Genomic DNA, 20008 nt, shown 5'->3' with positions numbered 1-20008 from the left:
CTCAGATCTGTGGGTCTCACCCTGGGTGTGCCCCCACTATGGCATTGAGTCTCTGTGCCCTTGTGTTAACTCTTTACTGGCCAGTGATGCCGTGGGTGGTGGAGCCAGTGGCAGCCGTGGTCTCAGATCCACCCTTACTGACGCTCCCCAAACAACAGTATGTCGGGGGCATGTCACTCCCCTGCCTCATGACTTAGTGGGAGTCCTGAAGCAAGCACGGCACCAGTCACTTGCAGCGTGGCCTGGAGCAGCTCACTCACGTCTGCCTCAGTTTCTTATGTTGAACCAAGATAAAATACTGTGGTTGGTGTGATTTTGGTGTCAGAGACTAAGGTAAGGCTTTCTCTTGTTCTCACGCACTCCCCTTCCTGTCTGCATGCCTGCTCGGGGACACCAGGTTAGAAATGAAGATCATCAAGGGCTCCAGCGGCACCCCGAAGCTCAGCTACACGGGGCGGGACGACCGGCACTTCGTGCCCACTGGCCTCTACATCGTCAGGACAGTGAATGGTGGGTGCTGAGTGATTGGTCCCTGTCCCTGCCCCCCCCCCCCCGGGTGATTGGTCCAGACGCCGCCTGAGCCAGAGCTAAGGGGTCCCTACTAAGGTGGGGAGCAGTCAGGTCGGCATTTCTTTGAGGTGTTATGGTGGGGAGGGATTGTGTTCCCTGAGCCTCTTCTCTTCAGTGTTTCCTGGGGGTTGGGCTGGGGCTGGGGAGAGGGGACCCCAACTTGTATACGCGTGATGGTGTCCTCATGGCAGGAGGAGGGCCTTCAGTGGGCAGCAGCAGGTCCAGGTCAGGCTTGGCCATTTGCATCCCCTATAGAATCCCTTTTCTTCAGTGCTCTCTGGTTAACAGTCCTGCTCTCTCATGGGTCCCAGCGACATTGCCCTGCTGGCAGGTCAGCAGGACTGGGAGGGTTCTACCTTAGTCACCGTCCTGGAGCCCCCTGGGCTGGTGATGAGGGCTGTGCTCTGCCTGCACGTGGGTGGAGAGGGGAATGGAAAGACAGGATTGGAGGCAGCCCCGTCCCACCTGGCCTGATCTGTCCCCCGTGGGTATTCTGTCCTTTCTGGGCTTCTCTTCCTCCTGTCAGAGCCGTGGACTATGGGATTCAGCAAAAGCTTCAAGAGGAAGTTCTTCTATAACAAGAAGACCAAGACCTCTACCTTTGACCTTCCTGCAGACTCCATTGCCCCATTTCAGTGAGTAGCCCTCCTCCGGGCCTGCCTGCCCCTCAGCAGTGCCAGCACGCTAGCCAGCCTCTGGGGCACACCCCAGGTCCTCAGACTGATTGCTGCCCACACAGGGGCTCCCCTGAGGAAGGGCCAGTCTCCTCCCCACAAGGGTGGGGGTGGCCCCCCTCCTGGGTAATGAGCTCCGTGATAGAGCTGCCAGGAGCTGCTGTGAGGGTTGGGGGGCCTGGGTGCAAAGGGCCCCACGTAGGCAGGGCGTCTGCCCCACTGAGCAGCCACTGTTGACATGACTTTGTGACACTGGCCTGGGGGTGGGAGTGTGCTGAGGGCACACAGCCCTGCCCCTGGGACTCATGGTCCCAACTGTCCCGTGTTAGGACCCAATGTCCATTTGCCAAATTGTTGGTCATAGGTTCCAACAGCTACCAGCAGCCCCCATATGCCCATAATTAGCCATTGACACTAGTTTCTGTCACCACACTAACACTGTTCTACTAGAACAGCACAGATGAATCAGGAATGTCAGTAATTGTAGAAATTCAGTTGGATACAATTAGCAGCAGCAGGGCTTTGTTGGGAAAAGCTGGTTCTGGAAGGCAGGGGGAAGCTGGGGCCTTCTGGGGTTTTGGCTGCTCGAGGAAGACTCTCAAGTGGACTCCTGATTCTTAAGAACACCCATCCCCTAAGCACAGTTGTCAGGGGTGGGGTGGTGATCTCTGGTCCTGCTCTCTCCGCATGCACCCCTCTGACCTCCTTTCTCCTCCCCAGTATCTGCTACTATAGCCGTCTCTTCTGGGAGTGGGGGGATGGCATCCGTGTGCATGACTCCCAGAAGCCCCAGGACCCGGACAAGCTGTCTAAGGAGGAAGTCCTGTCCTTCATCCAGACACACAGCGCCTGAGGGCCTGGGATGCCCACTCCTGCGGAACGCCTGGGGCCACATTCCTGGTTCCTTCCCCTCAGAAAGGGACGGGGGCACAGCCACTGCAGCCTGGCCATGAGGGGTGGGTGGTCTCCCATCTCCCCTGAAGAGCTCAGTTGGGGCCTTCAGAGGACACTCACGTTCCTTCTGGGACACCTTTTAGACTTCCCTCCTTGGAGACCGGCCCGGGAACTGCCTCCCTGCCAGGACTCAGCCTGGAGGACGCTGCTCCTGCGGCGGGTTTGAGGTCAGGCCCAGGGCATGTAGGGCCGGTGGAGGACATGTCCGAGAGCAGCAGGGCCTCAGCCCTGCCGCTCTCCTGTATCGTGTAGACTCACTTTTCTGAGTTCCATGCACTGCCCTGAGGGTGGCTACACCCCTGCGTTCCCCAACTTTTTACTAGGCCAACTCGAGTGGGGGAAGGCCCCCTGTCGTGAGCTGGCCAGGAGCAGCTGCTGTACAAATCAAGGCTTTGTTTCTTTGAACTTGTTCTGTTTTGATGCCAAGTTGGAGACTTTGTCTCCTCCCCGCACCCTGCCCTGGTCTTCTCTGGAGCTCTTCTCAGCCTGGACCTCTGACAGTCCCGCGGGCCGGGAAGGGAGGTATATGGGCCCCACGTCCCTGACACCACACCAGGATGCAGGTGGCACTGTCTTTGGTAGTGGATGGGACTGCTTCCCGGGCCCCACCCCCATTGAGCCGGACCTTGGGCAGCTCTAGAATGGGAGGAAGCACCCTTGGAGACCTGCCTTTTTCTATGCCCCAGCAGCAGTGGCCCCACTGCAACAGAAGGGACCTCTGGGGCTGGGTTTTACCTAGCCCTCTGGCAATCATGGCACCCCTGTGTGTCACAGCCACCTTGCCACCCTTCCCCCACCCTGTTTTTCTTTCCCAGTAGATGGTACAGTCAGTCACTTTTGTCATTTTGTGGTCACTCCATTTCCTCTATCTTGGTGGAAGCGGAACGGGAAGAGGGGAAGCTGGGCAGTAGCTTTGGGTGGGGGAGGGCACCTGTGGTTGTTCTTGATGGGAAATACCTCTGAGATGCTTATACAGGCTCCCTAGGGCCCCATCCCAGTGCTAGACTGGTTTCCATGGCGATAGGGCACAGCAGCTTCCTGTGAGGTTGGAATTGACTCCACCTGGGGGGGGGGGTATCTCCAGCCAGCATCCAGTCCTCCCCCGCCTCCCCCCGGGTGGCAGCAGCACCACTGAACTGCTGTATTTCCACCCAATTCTGGGTATATCAGTGTGTCTTGCAGAATCTTGGATCATTAAAGATAAACATATTTTTAATGCCTGTGTGGCTCTGTCCTGGGGCTCCTACTGGTTGTCCTCCGTGCCGTGTGGTCTGGGACTGGCTTAGGGGAAACAGCTTGAGCTGAAGGTGAAGGGGAGGAGCCTGTTCTTGGAAGAGGGGAGAAGAGGGTGTGTTTAATTAGAGCCTTGTCCAAGCTCAGGGCTCCCAGGGCTGCCTGCTGCCAGAGAGGGGGCTCCTGTGAGAAGCCTGAACTGGAGAATGAGGGAACCTACAGCCCAGCAGGGTAGGGAGGCACTCTCCCCCTTACATAAATCACACAGCCCAGCCCGTGGTGGTACTGTCACAATCCGGGCTCAGTCTGAGAGACTAAAATAACAGAGGTGTCAGACCAATTAGTGCCACTAGCCCCGGGGGAGAGGGAGGGAGACATGGTTTCGCTGACCGCAGCCAGCCCCCCTCCTTCCTGCACCTGCAGTGGGCCTGTGCTTGGGGTTGTGGGACATACAGGTGCTGGTGGCACCTCCCTCTCCATTCCAGGCTAGTTTCGCCACCAGTCCCATCACTCTGCTGCCAGTTTCTCCCTCGAGCCCGCCAGCACTTGGCTGCACCATGGCCCCGAAGGGCCTTCCTTGATATTTCAGAGCCTGAGCTCCTAGGGCAACTCCTTTCCTTGTTTTTACTTACTAGGATGATCTGGGTTCCCAAGCCCTTCCTCCTCCTGGTTGCCCTGCCCTGCCTCGCTCTAGCTTCCCACCCAACCCTCCTGGGCGCTGTGCTGGGAGTAGGATTGGGCAGCAGGTGATGTCTGTATTTGCGGCTCCTGCTCTCCTGTCCCGTGGGCCCCACCTCTCCTGCTTCTTGCAGACCCAGCCTGATTTACTGGCCACTGTCACCATAAGTCTGTCTGGTCATTACCATGGCTTGTGCTGCCCACTCCGCCAGGCCTCACCAGCCTCGCCTGCCTCTTGAAGATGGATTAACTCCTTGCTCCTGTGGGACTGCCACGCGACCACTGCAAGTCCCCAAGTTGCCCTTCGCTGCACAGGCTGCATTTTTCTACCACACAGGCAGGGGCACTGATGGGAGGGCAAGACTGTTTGGTGGGGGTGGTGGGCACGTGGCACAATAGCAGCATCTCCAGCGATGCCCAACCCTGGAAATGGCTCCCAGCTTAGTTCTGACTGAGTGCTTCCTGCTGCCTCACCCCCCACTTAAGCTGGGGGCTCACCTTCACAGCCCCCCCTTCTCCCTTTGAGATCTAAGCCACGAGCTTTCCCTTGAATGTCTCTTCTTCCTTGATTCCTGAGTGCCGCCCCCGCCACCCCCCAGCTGCAGTCAGACCACCCTGACATTTACTCAGCAGACAGAGCATGGGTGTTCTTTATTGCATGTCCCTTGGGCTAAGGGAGGAGCCAGCACCAAGTCCTGGAGACCCGGGCCCCACAGCAGGATCGGGAGGCAGCAGGGCCCGGGCCCACAGGAAGCCCTGCTCGTGTCTGGGTCGGGGAGATGTCCCTGTACCGTCATCCTCCTGAGGCTTGAGGGCTACTTGGCTGTGAGCAGGTCGCTGAGGGGAAGCCTGCGCTGACCGGAAATCCTCAGGTCACATGGTCCAGCAGGCGTAGATGAGGGTCAGGAGGATGAAGATGGCCACCGAGAGCAGCATGTTCTTCCGGTTCTCTTGCCGAAGCAACTTGAGCTCCTTCTCTAGGAGGAAACGGTGTTGGACAGGTGGTTTGGGCCCATCTGCTACTCATCTGCCCCTGCCTCTCACAGATGGGTACACACTGCTGAGGGCACGGGTTCCTTCCCAGCCACTTCCTCAGCCACAAAAACGACTGTCCCTGATCTGCCCACATCCTCACAGCCTTTTGGCTACAGATCCCAGCCCAGAAAAGTCCCAACACAATGCTGCTCCACCATTTCTCTTCAACTGCAGTTGAAGTTGAGGATGGAATGTGTGAAGGGGTCACCCACAAGGCCACATGTGAAAGCCGCGCTAGGTGGTGGCCTGGCATTCGCCTTGGGCCTGACACAAGGAGGTACAGGGTGGGACCGCACCAGCAGGGCTTCCAGCCCTGCTCTCTGCTGGATGCCCAGCGAAGCAGGAACTGGCACTGCCGAGAGGCCGTTTGTCACGAGGTGGATGGGCTCACCGCTAGAGGAAGCCAGGCCTGCAGTTCTACAGCCACACCTTCCATTCATCCCTCATGATGCGCATGTAGGGGTACGCTGAGGGCTCAAGTGGGGTGATGCTGCGACTGTGTGCCAACTGCTCAGCTTGAGGGGGAGCTGATGTGCGCTCCTGCCTGTGAGGGAGCGGGGACATTCCTGCAAACCAGCCCTGGGCCCAGGCAGGGGAATGTTTGCGCACATGCAGTGCTTAGTGTTGTTTCAAAATGGTCCCTCTAGAAGGTTTCCTGCCCTGTGGACGGTTCTGGGGCTGGTTCTTGGCCAGGTTTGGCCCCTCAGGGAGAATAAAACAGATAAGTCTGAGGAGCCTCCGCAGAGCATCTTTCTCGCAGGCCAGCGGGGATGGGATGCGGGTGGGGGTGGGCCCAGAGCTGCCCTCTAGCTCTGTGTTCTGCCTGGCTCTACCCCCAGTGCCCAGAAGGTGGCAGCCTTGCTCCACCCCCAGTAGCCCTTCATGGGCCCAACTGAGAGGTTCATCCTTCTTCACCCTGGCCCCCACGGCCCCCACTCCCACAGGGTTTCCTGGGAAGAGGGGCAGGGAGGGCAGACCTCCCAAGTCCGGGTAGATGTGAGACTGGATCTGGCTACAGCTATACCCCTTCATCCCTCAGAGAAACAACAGATGCACAGCCCTCTCCTTCCTCGGAACAAAGGAACGAGCCTGCTATTCCAGGCTGCTGGGCCTGCAGTGGGTCCCTGCAACCTCCTGGCAGCCGGCTCCCCCCTGAAGAAACCCCTTGATCCCTGTCACGTGGGCTCCCTGGGCAGTCTGCGTCTCCTGACCCTGGGGCTGGAGGGGGCGCTGGTAGCAGAGGGAACTTGCTTACCATAGTTGGAGGCTTTGTTCATCAGGCTGTTTTTCTCCTTCTCCAGAGTCCTCCTGTGAAGGGGGAAGGAGTTGTATGGCTCGAGCCCTTTTCCTTCTTCTCACCTGAGGGGCAGCTGCCACACCAGGGCAGGTTGGACAAGGGGGACAGGGCCCAGGTGTCCGATGGCAGGGGGAGGGGGGAGTGGAAGCTCAGGCCAGGGCCCAGGATTGGTGGGAGGGGCTGGGGAGTTGGGGGGGGCAGGAGCATTACCTGGCCTCTGGGCTCAGCTCTGCCCCATACAGCCTGGCGTTCACAGCCTCCAGGTCCCTACGACACTGTGATAACTTCTCCTCCAGCCCATCGATCTGAAACACACCACACACCAGCAGATGAAAATGGGCGGCAGATCTTGTCAACTTTCAAAATAGTTGGGATTCGGGGGTGGGGTGAAGGAAGCCTCTAGGAGTCGGACAGCCCCCCCCCCTTCAACCCCCAATATCTGTTTTGCTGTTCTCTATCTCCCACGTGGTGCAGCGTGAGCTGCACTGGAAATGGCTGGGAGTGTTGCTTAGGGTCTCACAGCTGCCATGACCCACTGGGCCAAAGCACCGACTGGGGCAGATAAGGGCAGCCCCTCGGTCACTGTCTCCCCAGCACACGTCCCAAAGGGGCCCCACAACAGGAGCAGCCAGCAGGCACCTGTCACACAGGCGTATCCTAGAATGGATGAAATGGGATGCTTCAGGAAGGCCCTGCCTTTCAAAGCACCCCACACGAGGGATGGGCAATTGGACACTAGGGTTCAAGCAGCAGAGGTATTTTTCCCACTGACACACTTCATCTTAAAGTAGTCTCACTCATAAGAATATACATTTTCCCATGAGAATCAATAAAAAGTACTGAGTGTAAAAAATGCAGCTCAAAGCCACTTCTATTTCTGATGGTTCTTGTGCAAAAACACTGCCCATCATCAAGGTAGTTTTACCTTTTGCGGCAAAATAGCGAAGCTGCTGAGAGGTTGGTTGCCAAAGGTATCAGTTTTCCCATTTGATTATAGTTTCAGAGATGTGTTCTTAGGGAAATAATTTGAGTTGTGGGAAAATGTTTTATAAAATCCTGGACTGGATCATCCAGGCCTGGGTCCTGGTATGATGCACTTGGCCTTGAAGGTTCATCTGTGCCCATCTGATTCTAACTGGCCACCTCTCCGGGGCGAGCCTGCTCTTCTTGCAGCAGTGCCCTGCTGGCAGGCTTCTAGATTGCGATGGGTGGGAAGGTGCAGAGGGCCCTGCGTCCCTCACAGCAGACTGAATAGTACCCTGGGTCCCCGTAATGCTCCATTTTCCATCTGACTTAACTCATTATCACCACCCTTCTGGGAGGAACAGCCATATGACCTCTATTTCACAAATGGGAGAGCGGGGACCCCCAAACGGAATGACTTCTCTGAGGAGTCAGAGTGGAACACCCCTCTCCATATTGGTCTCAGCCGGTTCTCTGCTCCAATCCCTCTGGAGTGGCCCCTGCAGAGACAGTAGTCAGCGACCGCAAGTACGAGTCCCAGAGTCCCAGGCAGGTGTTCTGGGCGAGTGTCAGAGCTGCACCCGCAGTCTCTGGGCCCTCTGCCCTCTGCCCGGCCATCGCCCATCCCAGCCACTTCCCCTCATCGCAGTGCCCGGCACAGAAGGCACGCCATCTCCCCTCTTGCCTACAGCCCAACCTGCTGCCAGCTCCAGCTCCAGCTCCACAAGCAGGGCCCTGGGGGAGGGAGCAACTGCAGAGCCTTGACTTAATCACTTAGTTAATTGTGTCATTTCTCTGCTAATGGGCACCAAAGGGAGGGCTGTCCTGGGAAACAGTCCCCACCAGGAGATGGGGCCTGTGCTCGGGGAGGCCAGAGGCCGCCCTAGAACAGGCGCTATAGGGAAATGAGCTCAGGAGCCAGGCTCAGGGGACAGCAACAGCCGGATGCGATGGGGAGGAGCCAAGGAGCCGGAGCAGAGAGCAGCAGGTGCTTCCAGCCACTATGGGGCCCACCCTTCACAGCAGCACCCCCAACACACACAGCCCAGCCCCTCAGGTCCCCGAGATTTGCGGTTTTCATCCCATGGTGCAGAAACCATAATCAGGACACCAAATTCCATGTGGGTCCCAAACAAGTTTTAATTCTTGAAGCTCTACCGCCTCCATGAGGCCTTGTCTGTCTGCTGCCCCTGGCTGGAGGGGTGCTGCCTCCTCCCCTGGCAAATTAATGAGACTGAGTGCACACTGTTATCCCAGCTGTGTGTCCAAACCTCATCTTCCCAAACTGTGAGCCCCTGGGGCAGATGATGTAAACCTGCAGCCCAGGGGCAAGTCTGGCCCAAACTGGCCCATTCTACCCTAAGGGTGCCTGACTTTGTAGCGCCTGTTCTAGAAGGCATGGCAGCCAACTGTCTCCTCTGTGGCCACAAGGCCTGGCCTGCTGCAGCCTTTGTGGAGTAGGGCTGGGCATGGTTGCAGCTGCAGGGCTGGGATGGATTTAGGCCTCACGTAGCAACGGTCTCTGAAACCCTCCCCTCGTGCCCATAGAAGCTGGAAGAAGTTAGAAGAAGCAATTATACATGCATATAGATCTGTACTTTGTAGATTACCTAATGCAAGTATTAGTCTGAGGTTACATTTCTCCCTGCCACCCTTGGGCCAGACCCTGGTTTACATGTCATTCTGGGAAGGAAAAAGGTTGGGGACTTTCAGCCTAAAACACCTCTAGAAAGTTACCAGGTGCCCACACAAGCAGTAACTGGCCCAGAGCGAGGCCAGGACTCATGCTAAGCTACATCTTTAAATTGAAGTTGGCAAACTAAAAGTGGCCAAGCCAATCTGCCATTGTGCTCTGGGCTGGGCCTGCGGAGCTGGCAGTTAGAGGCCTATCTCTGAACAAGCCCAATTTATCTGCAGTTCCAGAGAATATCCCCACTTTCATTTACCACTTTTTAATGAGGCATAAACAGACGAACACAAATCAAGGTTTTAAGGACTCAAGTTCTAACCTCCCTCTATGAATATTTATGTCCTGCTGACAGCTCTCTCCGATTCCCTTCTAAATAGCAAGTTCCCCTTTATAACCCAGCTGCTTGATGTGGGCTGAGTGAGGGGAGGCTGAGGCTGTCAGGGGCTCTTCAGAAGGCCACACACCCACCCTCAGAGGGTGACCCCGCTGGCAGGCAAACACCGGGCAGCATTTGCTGAAGCAAAAGCTGGCTCTCCAGCAGCTACAATGGGTACAGATTCTGGGTGACTTCTGGTTAGAGAAGCCAGGGAGGGAGGGTCAGGATGCATCTTTTAGTTGTGATGGGTCAGGAGTGGTGGCTACAGAACAGAGCTGGCAAGGTGGACCCAAAAATGGGGGAGAAGACCCAGAAAGTGGGCCTTACAGGAAGCCCCGAGTTAGATGGCCAGTCAGCTCTCAATGGCACGCACATGGATTATGCACTTCCCGATTCCCCAGTGCAAGTCTAGAGTCCTCGGTTAGCTTTCTCTGACACCAGGCTGAAGGCAACAGAGGACAAGATAACCAGGACCGGGAGAGAAGACACGCGAGTTAGGAACAGAATAAGGAGACAAATGTCAAGAAGATTCTAGAAGCATCTTCTTGGGCAAGCTGTTGGAAGCCCAAGTGCCTAGAAGCCTGAAATTGTGGCTCCTGAAAAGTGTGGTTGTAAGGAGTGCGGGCTGTAATCAGGTGCCTCAGTTTACTCATGTGTAAAACAGACAATAACGTTTCATATTTCAAAGAGTTGTTGTGAGGATATGAGGCGACACATGTAAGGTCCCTAACACACATGGCAGGAGTTCAGTGTTTGTGTCATTTTCATCAGAGAACGTTTTTCACTGGCTCTTTGGGGTAATAAAAAGTTAATTTGTGGCAAGAGTAAGAGACGGAGCTAGAAGTGGGGTGTGTGAGGCAGAGAAATCTCCATTGGTCACTGGCTGGGAAGGGGAGCACCTCTGGCTCAGAGACGGCCATCTTATGAGTCAGAGGAGGGGTTCAGCACGGGTGGGGGCGTGCAGAGCAACGCCTCTACAGGCCAGCCCATCTAGCTGGCTCAGCATGGCATGCTGGGAACCTCAGGACTGGCCTGGGGATGAAGCTGGCTGGGGTGGGGCTATGGAGCCAGCGCCAAGTTGGAGGCTGGGGCTGGTGGAACCCAGGGATGACAGGCCTAGAGCAGGGTCTAAGGGACAGAACACTCAGGTGTGGTCTGGGCACCAGAGGGCATCTGGATGGCAGGTGGAGCCCAGGTTCACCTGCGCCATGGCTTTATGGGGCCTGGCATCCCACACGCTGGGAGCTGGAATGCCAAGTCCCAGGACTAAGGCAGAAAGAGGCCTCACTACAGAGATCTGACCAACTCCAGTGGGGAGACGCTACACCCAGGACTCCTGCCCGACACGCTGGATAGCAGGCCAACTGGCAGGAAGAGGGTGCGGGCCCAAGACCGATTCCGGTGCTGGGATTTTCCTGCAGCTGTGTGGGTAGCTGGCTGTGACTGTCACAGGCAAAGCGGGGACTGAGACAGGGCTCTCACTCACAGTATGGGGGGCAGAGAGCTGATCCCCCGATGGACATTAACATTAAGAAGTGTCCATGCATTATGTTTCTATGACCAAGTGTTCGTTTTCATACAGGGAAAGTGAACACCGTCTAAGTATCGAGATGACAGTCAGCAGGTGCAGGGCGGCTGCAAAGGAGCCGAGGAAGTAAAAAGGCAGTGGGGTCAGCTCCCTGCTGTGTCTTCTGGCACCTCGCACAGAGCCGGGGCCTGGTAGGTGCTGTGTAAACCTGTGTGCAGGCCGGTCAGGGGATTGAGACATATACCGTGTTTCCCCAAAAATAAGACCTAGCCGGACAATCAGCTCTAATGCGTCTTTTGGAGCAAAAATTAATGTAAGACCTGGTATTATATTATATATTATATTATATTTATTATATTACATTATATAAGACCCAGTCTTATATTACAGTAAAATAAGACCCGGTCTTATATAATAATATTATATTAAATTATATTAAATAACATTAAATTATAATATAATTTAATATTATCATATAAGACTCGGTCTTACATTACTTTTTGCTCCAAAAGACGCATTAAAGCTGATTGTCCAGCGAGGTCTTATTTTCGGGGACACACGGGAGGTGGTGAGTGTGCAGGTGTCCTGGGGGGAAGTCTGTAATTTGACCCTGAGACCAGCAGTAGCTGAAACCTGCCCAGGGGTCCGCTGGTCTGAGCCTGGGTGGGGAAGATGCCATGAGGGAAGAAGGGAGGAGGAGAGAGAAGGGGGAGTGGGAGGGAGCTGAAGGTCCGGGGAGGCCTGGAGACGGGATCCAGGGGTCTGCACTGTCACAGGAAAGGCCACACATATTCCACCACCGAGGGCCGCTGCCTTCCTGATCCAAGCACAGACTGGGGACTCGGAGCCTGTGGGTGGCTGAGAGTGGGCAGAGGAGCAGGCTGGGTTGAGAAGGAGAAGGACAAGGATTCTCCACAGAGGTAGGACGCTTCCTGCAAAAGAATGCCAAGATCTGAAGTCAGCCCAACAGTCAAGGTCAGCGTGGGCCGTCATTTCATCTGCAGTCACTGGGCGCAGGCGCTTCCCTCAGATGCAGTGAGTGCTGTGTGCTCCATGCTGCTCCGGCAGCTCAGCAACCCCCAGCCGGCTACGCGAAACCCCTCTGCCATCTGACTTGGGGAGTAACGCCTTATTCTCAGCTTTAGGGAAGTCTCCCTGGGGTCCCATATGCCATAAAACCACTGTGTTAAGAGAAACTGTAAAATTTGTCTGAAACCCCCAAGAGGCATCTTTTCAGGAGTGTGGAGCCTCCTGGTATCAAAGCCCCGAATGAGACCTCTTTGGGGGCAAGGAACATGAGAGCCAGCTCCCGCGCAAACTGCCCAGAACACCAGTCAGGTCAGGCCCCCCGGGGCCACCTCCAGGTCTGGCGGCTGCCACAGCCTCACGTGCAGCTTTTATTCTGCCAACGAGAAGGAGCCACAGGCTGTCGCTCCCCTATGAAGGTGGATGAATGGTGCTCCCACGAGCATCTTGACAGCCTGGGAGGCGGCTCTCTGCCCACTGCCAAAGGAGCTGCTGTCTAGAGCCAGGCTTTCTTCTGGGAAAGGGCAGAAGGCACCCTCAGGGCTTGGCAGTGGGCCACGCAGGCCACTCTGCATTCTAGTTTAGGACGTTTCCAGTCTTGCCGGCCTTGCTCTTAGGAGCTTCTGGCTGGCAAGTGACAGAAGTGGCAGGGAACGAGTTAACCTCGGGAGTCAGGTGCAGGATACCCCCTGCTGGGGAATCCTGCACCTGCCTGGCCAGGACCTTGTTGAGTACCCAGACCTAATAAAGAACACAGGGTACCTGAGCCCAACTCAAATCATGAGTGTCGCGTGTCTGGATGGCACAGCATGAGTCAAAGCAGCCTCATGGAAGCCGAAGGTGCATGTAAGAACCACAGTGGCAACGGCAGCCACTTCTGCAGCATGGCGCTCACTGTGTGTCAGACACGGCTGGGATTCACCGGGATGCCGCCCGGATGCTCTCAGTAACCTTGTAAGTGAGAAGCAGTATTAGTATCTGCATTTTGCAGGTGAGGAAACTCAGGCCATGGGGGTGAAGTGCTTTGTCCAGGCTCACACAGCCAGTCGGGGGGTGGGGGGTGGGGGGGGGCTGTGCGGCCCGAGTCCGTGCTGTCAGCTCCAGCCCACAGGGACAAAGGGAGCCACCAGCCCCGAGCCTCTCAGCTCCTGGGCGCAACCTCCACTCACCCCTCACCCGCTGGGGTAGGCAGTCTGTGGGCAGCTTCATGTACGCTACCGAAGGTCTGCGATGACTCTATGAGGAAGGCACTGCCCGTCTTAGAGGAACAAACTCCTGGTGTGGAGATTTGAAGCAACCTGCCCAAAGTTGTGTCATTGGGTGATGGCAGAAGTGGGGTCTGAATCTGGGTTTTTCTACTTCAGAACTTATGCCCTTTCTACCACTTCAGGCTCTTTCTTTAAAAATCCCTTCATGAAAACATTCATGACAAAGAAGGTTTTTGTGGGACAGTCATTCCACATCCCGGTCGAAGTCCATCTAAGCTTGTTGATCTGGCTTCAACAGATCCTGTCCTCTGAATCATCTTGTACAAGGGCTCTGTTGGTCTCTTTCCCATGACGGATACTCTCTATGAGGGAAGAACCGGATTGAAATCTGTTTGCTTGGAGACTGAGACAGGAGCCGAGCATCTGTCCTCACATTGAAGGCAATTACCCTCCAACTCCCAGCTTTACAAACATCCCAGACACCCTCCCCCGAATTGCTTAAACTTGCCAAAGCACCTTCCAAAATTCACACAAAACAGACCCAGTTTTGAGAAGGAAAAAGGTGGGCTAGTGGGCCTGATAAGCCCTTCTTTCCCCAATGGGTATCAAAGCCTTTCTTTTCACTTGCTAATTCACAGCCAAGAGTGGTGTCAGCTGTTTCATCTCCAGCCCCAGCAGCCTGGGAACTGGATTTCTGGAAATCCACTCATTTGCACATGTCGGGGAGGCCTCGGGATGTTTGTTATAATGGGTAAAGAAGCCAGACCGCCTGCCCAGATGGTCTCTGGCAAGAGCGCTGGGCTTTCCATCTGGGGCCTTCAGGCCACACAGCCAAGTCACATGGGGGTCATGGGCCTCAATTTTTCAAGTGACCAACGTCAAACCCCAAAGGGCTGATTATCCTGACACTGCTTACGGGGTGTTTTTCTATGGAGGAGGCTCCTAGGGCTCTGTGGGGACAGAAAAACCTTCGCCTAGGGCTCCCCACATCACCAGGCCCTGTGACAAGTTCCTCCCCCAGGCTGAGCAGATGAAGACAGTAAATCTTCCCAGATTTCACCCAATGAATAATTTTCAGGAAAAGCAGAGGGCCAAGGAACTTGTCATTTTTCGGGAGAGTCACCCCCTGCCCCGGGTCAGGAACCAGAGGGGCCCAGCGGAAGCCCCCGCCAGCTCGGAGACAACCAGAAGAGCTCTGCAAGGACGGCCACGTCAGTCCTGGCCTGAAGCCTTCGTCTGTCCCTGGCCACAACGCTGTTTGAGGTTTGTTTTCTCTTCTTTCCCTCAATATATATTTTTTGATAAATTAGCAAAAGCTTCTTCATTGCTGAAAGGCTCAAAGCATTTTTCAAGAACTGGCAGCCACCCCGTGCCTTATGAATCCATTAATTAAGATGCTGGCAAACAGCCACTCCACACATGCTGACATCCAGCCGTGTTAGGTAATGAGGTTTTAGTCTCCTGACCCCCAGCAAGTGGAGCAGAGCCAGACACAGGCTGCCGAGAGAAACCACCTGCCCACTGGCGACCTGTCGCTTGCGCCTGGCAGCAGGTGAGGCTCATTTAATGGTCAGCAGCCCTTGAACAGTGTCTGCATGCTGGGAGCCCTTCTCCCAGCCCCTGGCCGGGCGGCTCCCCATCAAGGCACCATCCAACCACCTGCTCCACCGTGGCCTAACCTCTGACCTGCGAACCACTCGACCGGGCCCACATGTTAGAGATGGGGGTTCAAGTGCCTCCTTCAGCCACTCAAGCCAATTCAGGAAATATTTATTGACAGTCCACTAAGCTGCTTCTATCCCTTGTCTCAGGAAATTGGTAGGCTCCCCTCAGCTTTGTGCACAGTTTGCTCCAGAATGGAGACCATCTTCATCCACACTTACTGCTTCTGCCCCTCCCTCCCCGCAGGGAGCTTACAGCAGGGGCTGGCAGTAAACAAATAATTACCAGTGTCAAGGTTCCTTCCCTCTTGATGCTCAGGGCTAGGTCATTTTCTCCTCTCAACCTACCACCTCTCTGCAATCATCACTGATCCTGGCCTCTTTTTCTGGTAAGGATTCCAGTGAATTTCAAATGGAATTTTAGCATTCTATTAATCTGTATTCCCTATAGCATATACTATTAGTTGGCTAACACAATGATTCCCAGCCCCTCCTCCTTTGCCTGCCCCCACTAGAGAAGTTAGAAAAGCTCAGCAGATGCTTTCCCAGCCTCCTTACAGCTAGGGGAGGTCATGACCCAGTTCTGGCCAATGAGATGTTCCAAAAGTCAGCTGGGAGACTCCTGCGAGGGCTTATGCTTTGTTTAGAAAAGGGACAGTGTTGGAGTTTCTTTCTCCTTCTTCTCACTTAGAGTTGGACATAATGGCTGGAATGATGGCAGCTATCTTGTCACTAAGAGGAAGTGCCTAAAAGAATGCAGAAATACCAGCCCTGACATAGCTGAGTTTTTGAACCCATGCCAGTAGCCACCAAGCTCCAAATTTCTCATTATGGGGGGAAAAGTATACTCCTATTTACTTAGGTCACTGAGGTCAGTCTACTGTAACCTGTAGCCAAAAGCTTTCCAAACTGATAGATTTTTCTACTAGGAAACAGATCCAACCAAGTACCCCCTTTAAGATATTAGCTAAGACACTGCACATCTGTTAACATAAGACAATTGGCTGTTGAAACATCTAAAGACACCAAGTTCAACAGTCCAGTTTCGAAAGGAAAGCACAATGACCAAGTAACAGCTCATTACTATCAGAGATTAAAAAAACATAGCTTGGTTTTCCATCAGCCCAAATCCTATCTCTTTAGACTGAAATGCAAGCCTTCCCTCAGCCAGAATCCTCCTATCAGTTTAGACTGAAATACAACCTCTCCCTCCTCCTTCACATTAAAATCAGTACCAGAGCTGGTGATTTCTCATCTGAGTTATAATTCTCTCTTGCTATTCAGAATTTACTCTCAGAAGCTAAAACTCAGAGCCAGTTTTTTCTAACTCTGAGATCTCACAAGGTAGCAAATGACTCGGATAAAAAGTCCTTAGGAGGAGCCACGAGTGGGGGAGGCTGGGAGGTGCCTTGGTGGTCGCCCTGTACAGCTGGCCCGAGTCAGCCCTCGGGATAAGTGCCGCCTGCTCGGTAATTGCTTCATTACAACAAGTGGAGACTGTTTGCAGGTGCTGAGATCACTCACTTGTGGGGGTTTTATTGTACTCGTCAGATTAACAAACATTTTTGATTAAATCACCACTTCATTGGCTCTAAGCACACTTTTAATGAGGACAGTATCTACTGCTACTGAGCATCAGTGCACATTCAATACTCAGATGCCAAGCTTTTTTTAAGGTGCAGTTACAGATCTCAAATCTTAGAATAACCAAGCAAAAAGTAACCTTAGAAATCAAGATGGCAAATGTAAACATCTATATTGGTACTGATAGGTTTAAAAAAAAAAAAGGCAAATGTGACCAGGCGTTAGGAACATGGCCCACCAAATTCAAAAGACTTTTAAATCCTGTGTCAGCCAAACAAAAGACATCTGTGGTCTGTATTTGGACCATAGTCAGTGAGTCTGTAACCCCTGGTGATATTCAAGGCCTTCATGTTACAGATGGGGAAACTAAAGTCCAAACGAGGGGGTTGACTTAGCCACGGCAGAAAGATGCGAAAGAATTACAACGGCTGCTAATAAGAACGAGCACTGTTTGTTGATTATTCACCATGCCAGGCACTTGCTAGATACTTTATATATATATATTGTCTCATTTAATCCTCAAAACCGCATTGTGAGGTGAACTGCAATCCACTAAAACACACTAGCTCCTTCTTCCATAGCAATGGAGCTGTAGTTGGGCATGTGGTCTCTGACCTAACTGAATGCATTTCCCAGCCACCCGCTGCAGTGAGGTGAGGCTTCCCATCTTGGCCAATGGAAAGTGGGCACTTCGAGCCCAGGACTCTTAAGACAGTGGGTGTGCTCCCTCCACTCTCTCTTTTCCCTTGCCAGTGGACACATCAATGGGGTCTAGCCTAGTTTCATTCATGAGGTGACAACAAGGTCCCCTAGGAAGGCAGAGTCACCAAGGGAAGGAATATGGCAGAACCACTACTGTCCTGGGTACTCTAGACCAGGGATTGGCAAACTATGGCCTGTGGGCCACATTCGGTCCACCCCGTTTTGTAAATAAAGTTTTATTGGAATTTTACCCACTGTCAATGGCTGCTTTTGTGCTAAGCCTACCTAAGTATAATTGAGTCTCGTTATTTGTGGTAGTTATGTTCTATAAAGTTGCCACCAACAATGAATTAGCAAATACTCAATCAGGTTAGGTTCCTGTGAGCTCTATACAACATTATTATCAAGTGATCAACACAATGCCTTGTTTTGTGTGTGTTTCTATTTAAAGAGAACTAATTTAATATATATTCTTGATTCATTAACACTGAACTCACAGCCAATCGCAGTATAACTCAGGCCTGAGCAAGCTTATCTAACACACATATCTTCTCTGTAAGGCATACACAGCCTTCTTGCACTTTGGAAATCCAGACAGCACTTTGGAAAACTGTATAGCAGTACTCTTGAGGGCCATTTTAAACAGCAAAATCACCAACAAAAAGCACAAAATTGCAAAAAAAATGTGGCATTGAATAGATCACAAAAACGACACTTGTTTACCATATAAGAACTGAAATAAGAAGGCAGAGCACTGCCTTGTTCAGCCTTAGCTGGATGCGTGAGCCTCAGGTGACTAAAATTTTTCACCGCTTTGAGTTCGTAATGAATTAGCGCACAAGTACTATTGCGAGTATTGATTTTGGGGTTACAAATACATTTTAGCAAGCAGGTAAATTCGCAAATATAGACTCCGTGAACAATAAGGGTCAACTGTAGTTGCAACAGAAACCATACAGTCCACAAAGCCTGAAATATTTACAATCTGACCCTTTTACAGACAACATCTGCCAATCCCTGCTCTAGCTATTAGAAGAAAAATAAACTTTCTTGTTCTTGAAGCCACTGACTTTTGGGGTTTCTGTTATAGCAGCTTATCATGTCCTAATACAGACTATAAAGTCTACGAGTATGCTCTTCCCACTACAAAATAAGTGCCATCTCATTTAACCATCTATATCCTTTTAAGAGATTCATATTTCCATCAACGTTTTTTTCCTACAAAGTAGGCCAATATTTCTCAAAACCTTCTGCATCAGCACGAGGGTATGTAGCTTGTTAGAAAATGCAAATTCTTTGTTAAAAATGCACACCCAAATCCTACTGAATTCCTCGGGGTGGGTGAGAATTCAACTCTCCATTTGTAACAAGCTCTACAAATGATCTTTAATGTGTTCTTAAGTTTGAGAACCACTGAACTGGTAGTAAGCTCAAAAAGACTATTACCCCATCTCTCTCTCGCAACCCCTGGGAGGGTGTCTGAGGGAATTGTAACACAGGGGAAACAAGACGCACTAGAAGTCAAATCACTTGTGCTTGATTTTCAGCTCCTCCACTGCTTCAAACTGGGCTCTCTACTCAAAACCTCAGTTTCCTCATCTGTAAAAACCTACAGGCTTATACCGTGTTTCCCTGAAAAATAAGACCTAACTGGAAAAAAAGCCCTAGCATGATTTTTCAGGATGACATCCCCTGAACATAAGCCCTAATGCATCTTTTGGAGCAAACCTTAATATAAGACCCAGTCTTATTTTTGGGGAAACATGGTAGTGAGGATTGCTCAATATGCATCAACTTTCTTTCCCTTCTACATGCAGCAAATTATTTTTAAGCTCTTTGGGAACACCACCATTTCAGAATGCTCTACAAATTCCCACAGGTTCCCAAAGTAATTTTCAAGCTACAAGCTTCAGTACCCCAAAGGAAACTTTTCCTATCTCAGGCTATTTAAGCCACTAGTGATATACTAAACAGTATGGGCTCCATCACCTTTGGGGTACCCACCCTTTCTGGGTCCTCTTCATTTAACGTCTCCCTTCAGGGCATCCTTATTTCCGCGTCCCGCCCGCTCTGGGGCTCCGGTTCACCTTCATGTCTCTTCTCCTCTGGAGGTCCCCTCACCTCCGGTTCCCACCTCTGGAGCCCCCTCGGGATCTCCAACCTTCGGTTCCTCCATCGTGTCCCACAACTCCAGATACCCCACCCGGCCCTCTCACAAGCCTCGCGTCTCCCAAACCCGCATCGCCCTTAATTCCTCACTTTGGCCCCTCCTCCAACCTGCAGCCGGCCCGACACACTACCAAGCGGCCGGGAGAAAGCAACAACAATGTAGCCCACCCCCACTTCTCCCCTCACCTCTAGAGCGACACCCAGATTCTCCCGCTTCTTTTTAGTCATGTTAATTGCCGAGATCCCCCAGTCATTATTGGACGCGCCCATTGGTGGCATCACGCATGCGCAAACACTCGTGCTTCTCCCTCATTGGCCTTCACGGCAGCAGGAGGTGGGGCTAGTGGAGGTGGCCATCTTGTTGAGGGGCGGGGCCAATTTGGAGCAGCCATGTTTATGAGGGGCATCCTCTAGTTTGAGGCCTCAGCTTAGGGTGGGGAGAGGGTAGATAACTAGGTGACCCCGGGAAGAACAATGGCCCGCCCAGGGATAGAGCTGCCCCTTTCCTTTCTAATTCAAAAGCACTTCATAACACTGAGAGATGCATTTTTTCTACCCCATCTTCTTTGCCCTTCATCCTTTTAGTGACTACCCTGACCACTTTGAGGCCTACCTGCAACCCCCATTCAAATTCTGTCCAACCTTCAAGGCCCATCCTGA

At 52.9% G+C, this 20008-nt stretch overlaps 2 protein-coding genes across 3 annotated transcripts in view; one reads left to right on the top strand and one right to left on the bottom strand.

Annotated features, from left to right (window-relative positions):
• CMTR1 (cap methyltransferase 1) overlaps positions 1 to 3414 on the top strand; it is a 45217-nt gene extending 41803 nt beyond the window's left edge. For both annotated transcript variants that reach the window (XM_019718410.2, XM_074332884.1), the window contains 3 exons: positions 398 to 510; positions 1097 to 1205; positions 1965 to 3414. In XM_019718410.2, the coding sequence (XP_019573969.1) occupies positions 398 to 510; positions 1097 to 1205; positions 1965 to 2097 (355 nt within the window). In that variant the 3' untranslated portion in view covers positions 2098 to 3414. The remainder of the gene's footprint in view (positions 1 to 397; positions 511 to 1096; positions 1206 to 1964) is intronic.
• Positions 3415 to 4730: 1316 nt separating this feature from the next.
• Positions 4731 to 19626, bottom strand: CCDC167 (coiled-coil domain containing 167). The gene is made up of 4 exons (XM_019718405.2): positions 19535 to 19626; positions 6652 to 6746; positions 6400 to 6452; positions 4731 to 5086 (listed from the first exon to the last, which is right to left on the bottom strand). The coding sequence occupies exons 1-4, from the start codon at positions 19616 to 19618 to the stop codon at positions 4983 to 4985; spliced, it is 336 nt and encodes a 111-aa protein (XP_019573964.2). The 5' UTR covers positions 19619 to 19626; the 3' UTR covers positions 4731 to 4982.
• Between the last annotated feature and the right edge of the window lie 382 nt (positions 19627 to 20008).

The sequence above is a fragment of the Rhinolophus sinicus genome, linkage group LG05 (genome assembly GCF_036562045.2).
Source record: "Rhinolophus sinicus isolate RSC01 linkage group LG05, ASM3656204v1, whole genome shotgun sequence".
In the NCBI taxonomy this organism is placed as follows: domain Eukaryota; kingdom Metazoa; phylum Chordata; class Mammalia; order Chiroptera; family Rhinolophidae; genus Rhinolophus; species Rhinolophus sinicus.
This window is presented reverse-complemented; position numbering and strand designations above follow the sequence as displayed.

Coding starts and splice junctions, on each gene's coding strand:
- CCDC167 (XM_019718405.2), bottom strand. CDS start 19,618: ATGGGCGCGTCCAATAATGACTGGGGGATCTCGGCAATTAACATGACT. Junction 6,453..6,651: donor GAGCTGAGCCCAGAGGCCAG/GTAATGCTCCTG, acceptor CCCCCTTCACAG/GAGGACTCTGGAGAAGGAGA. Junction 5,087..6,399: donor GAACAAAGCCTCCAACTATG/GTAAGCAAGTTC, acceptor GTTTCCTCCTAG/AGAAGGAGCTCAAGTTGCTT.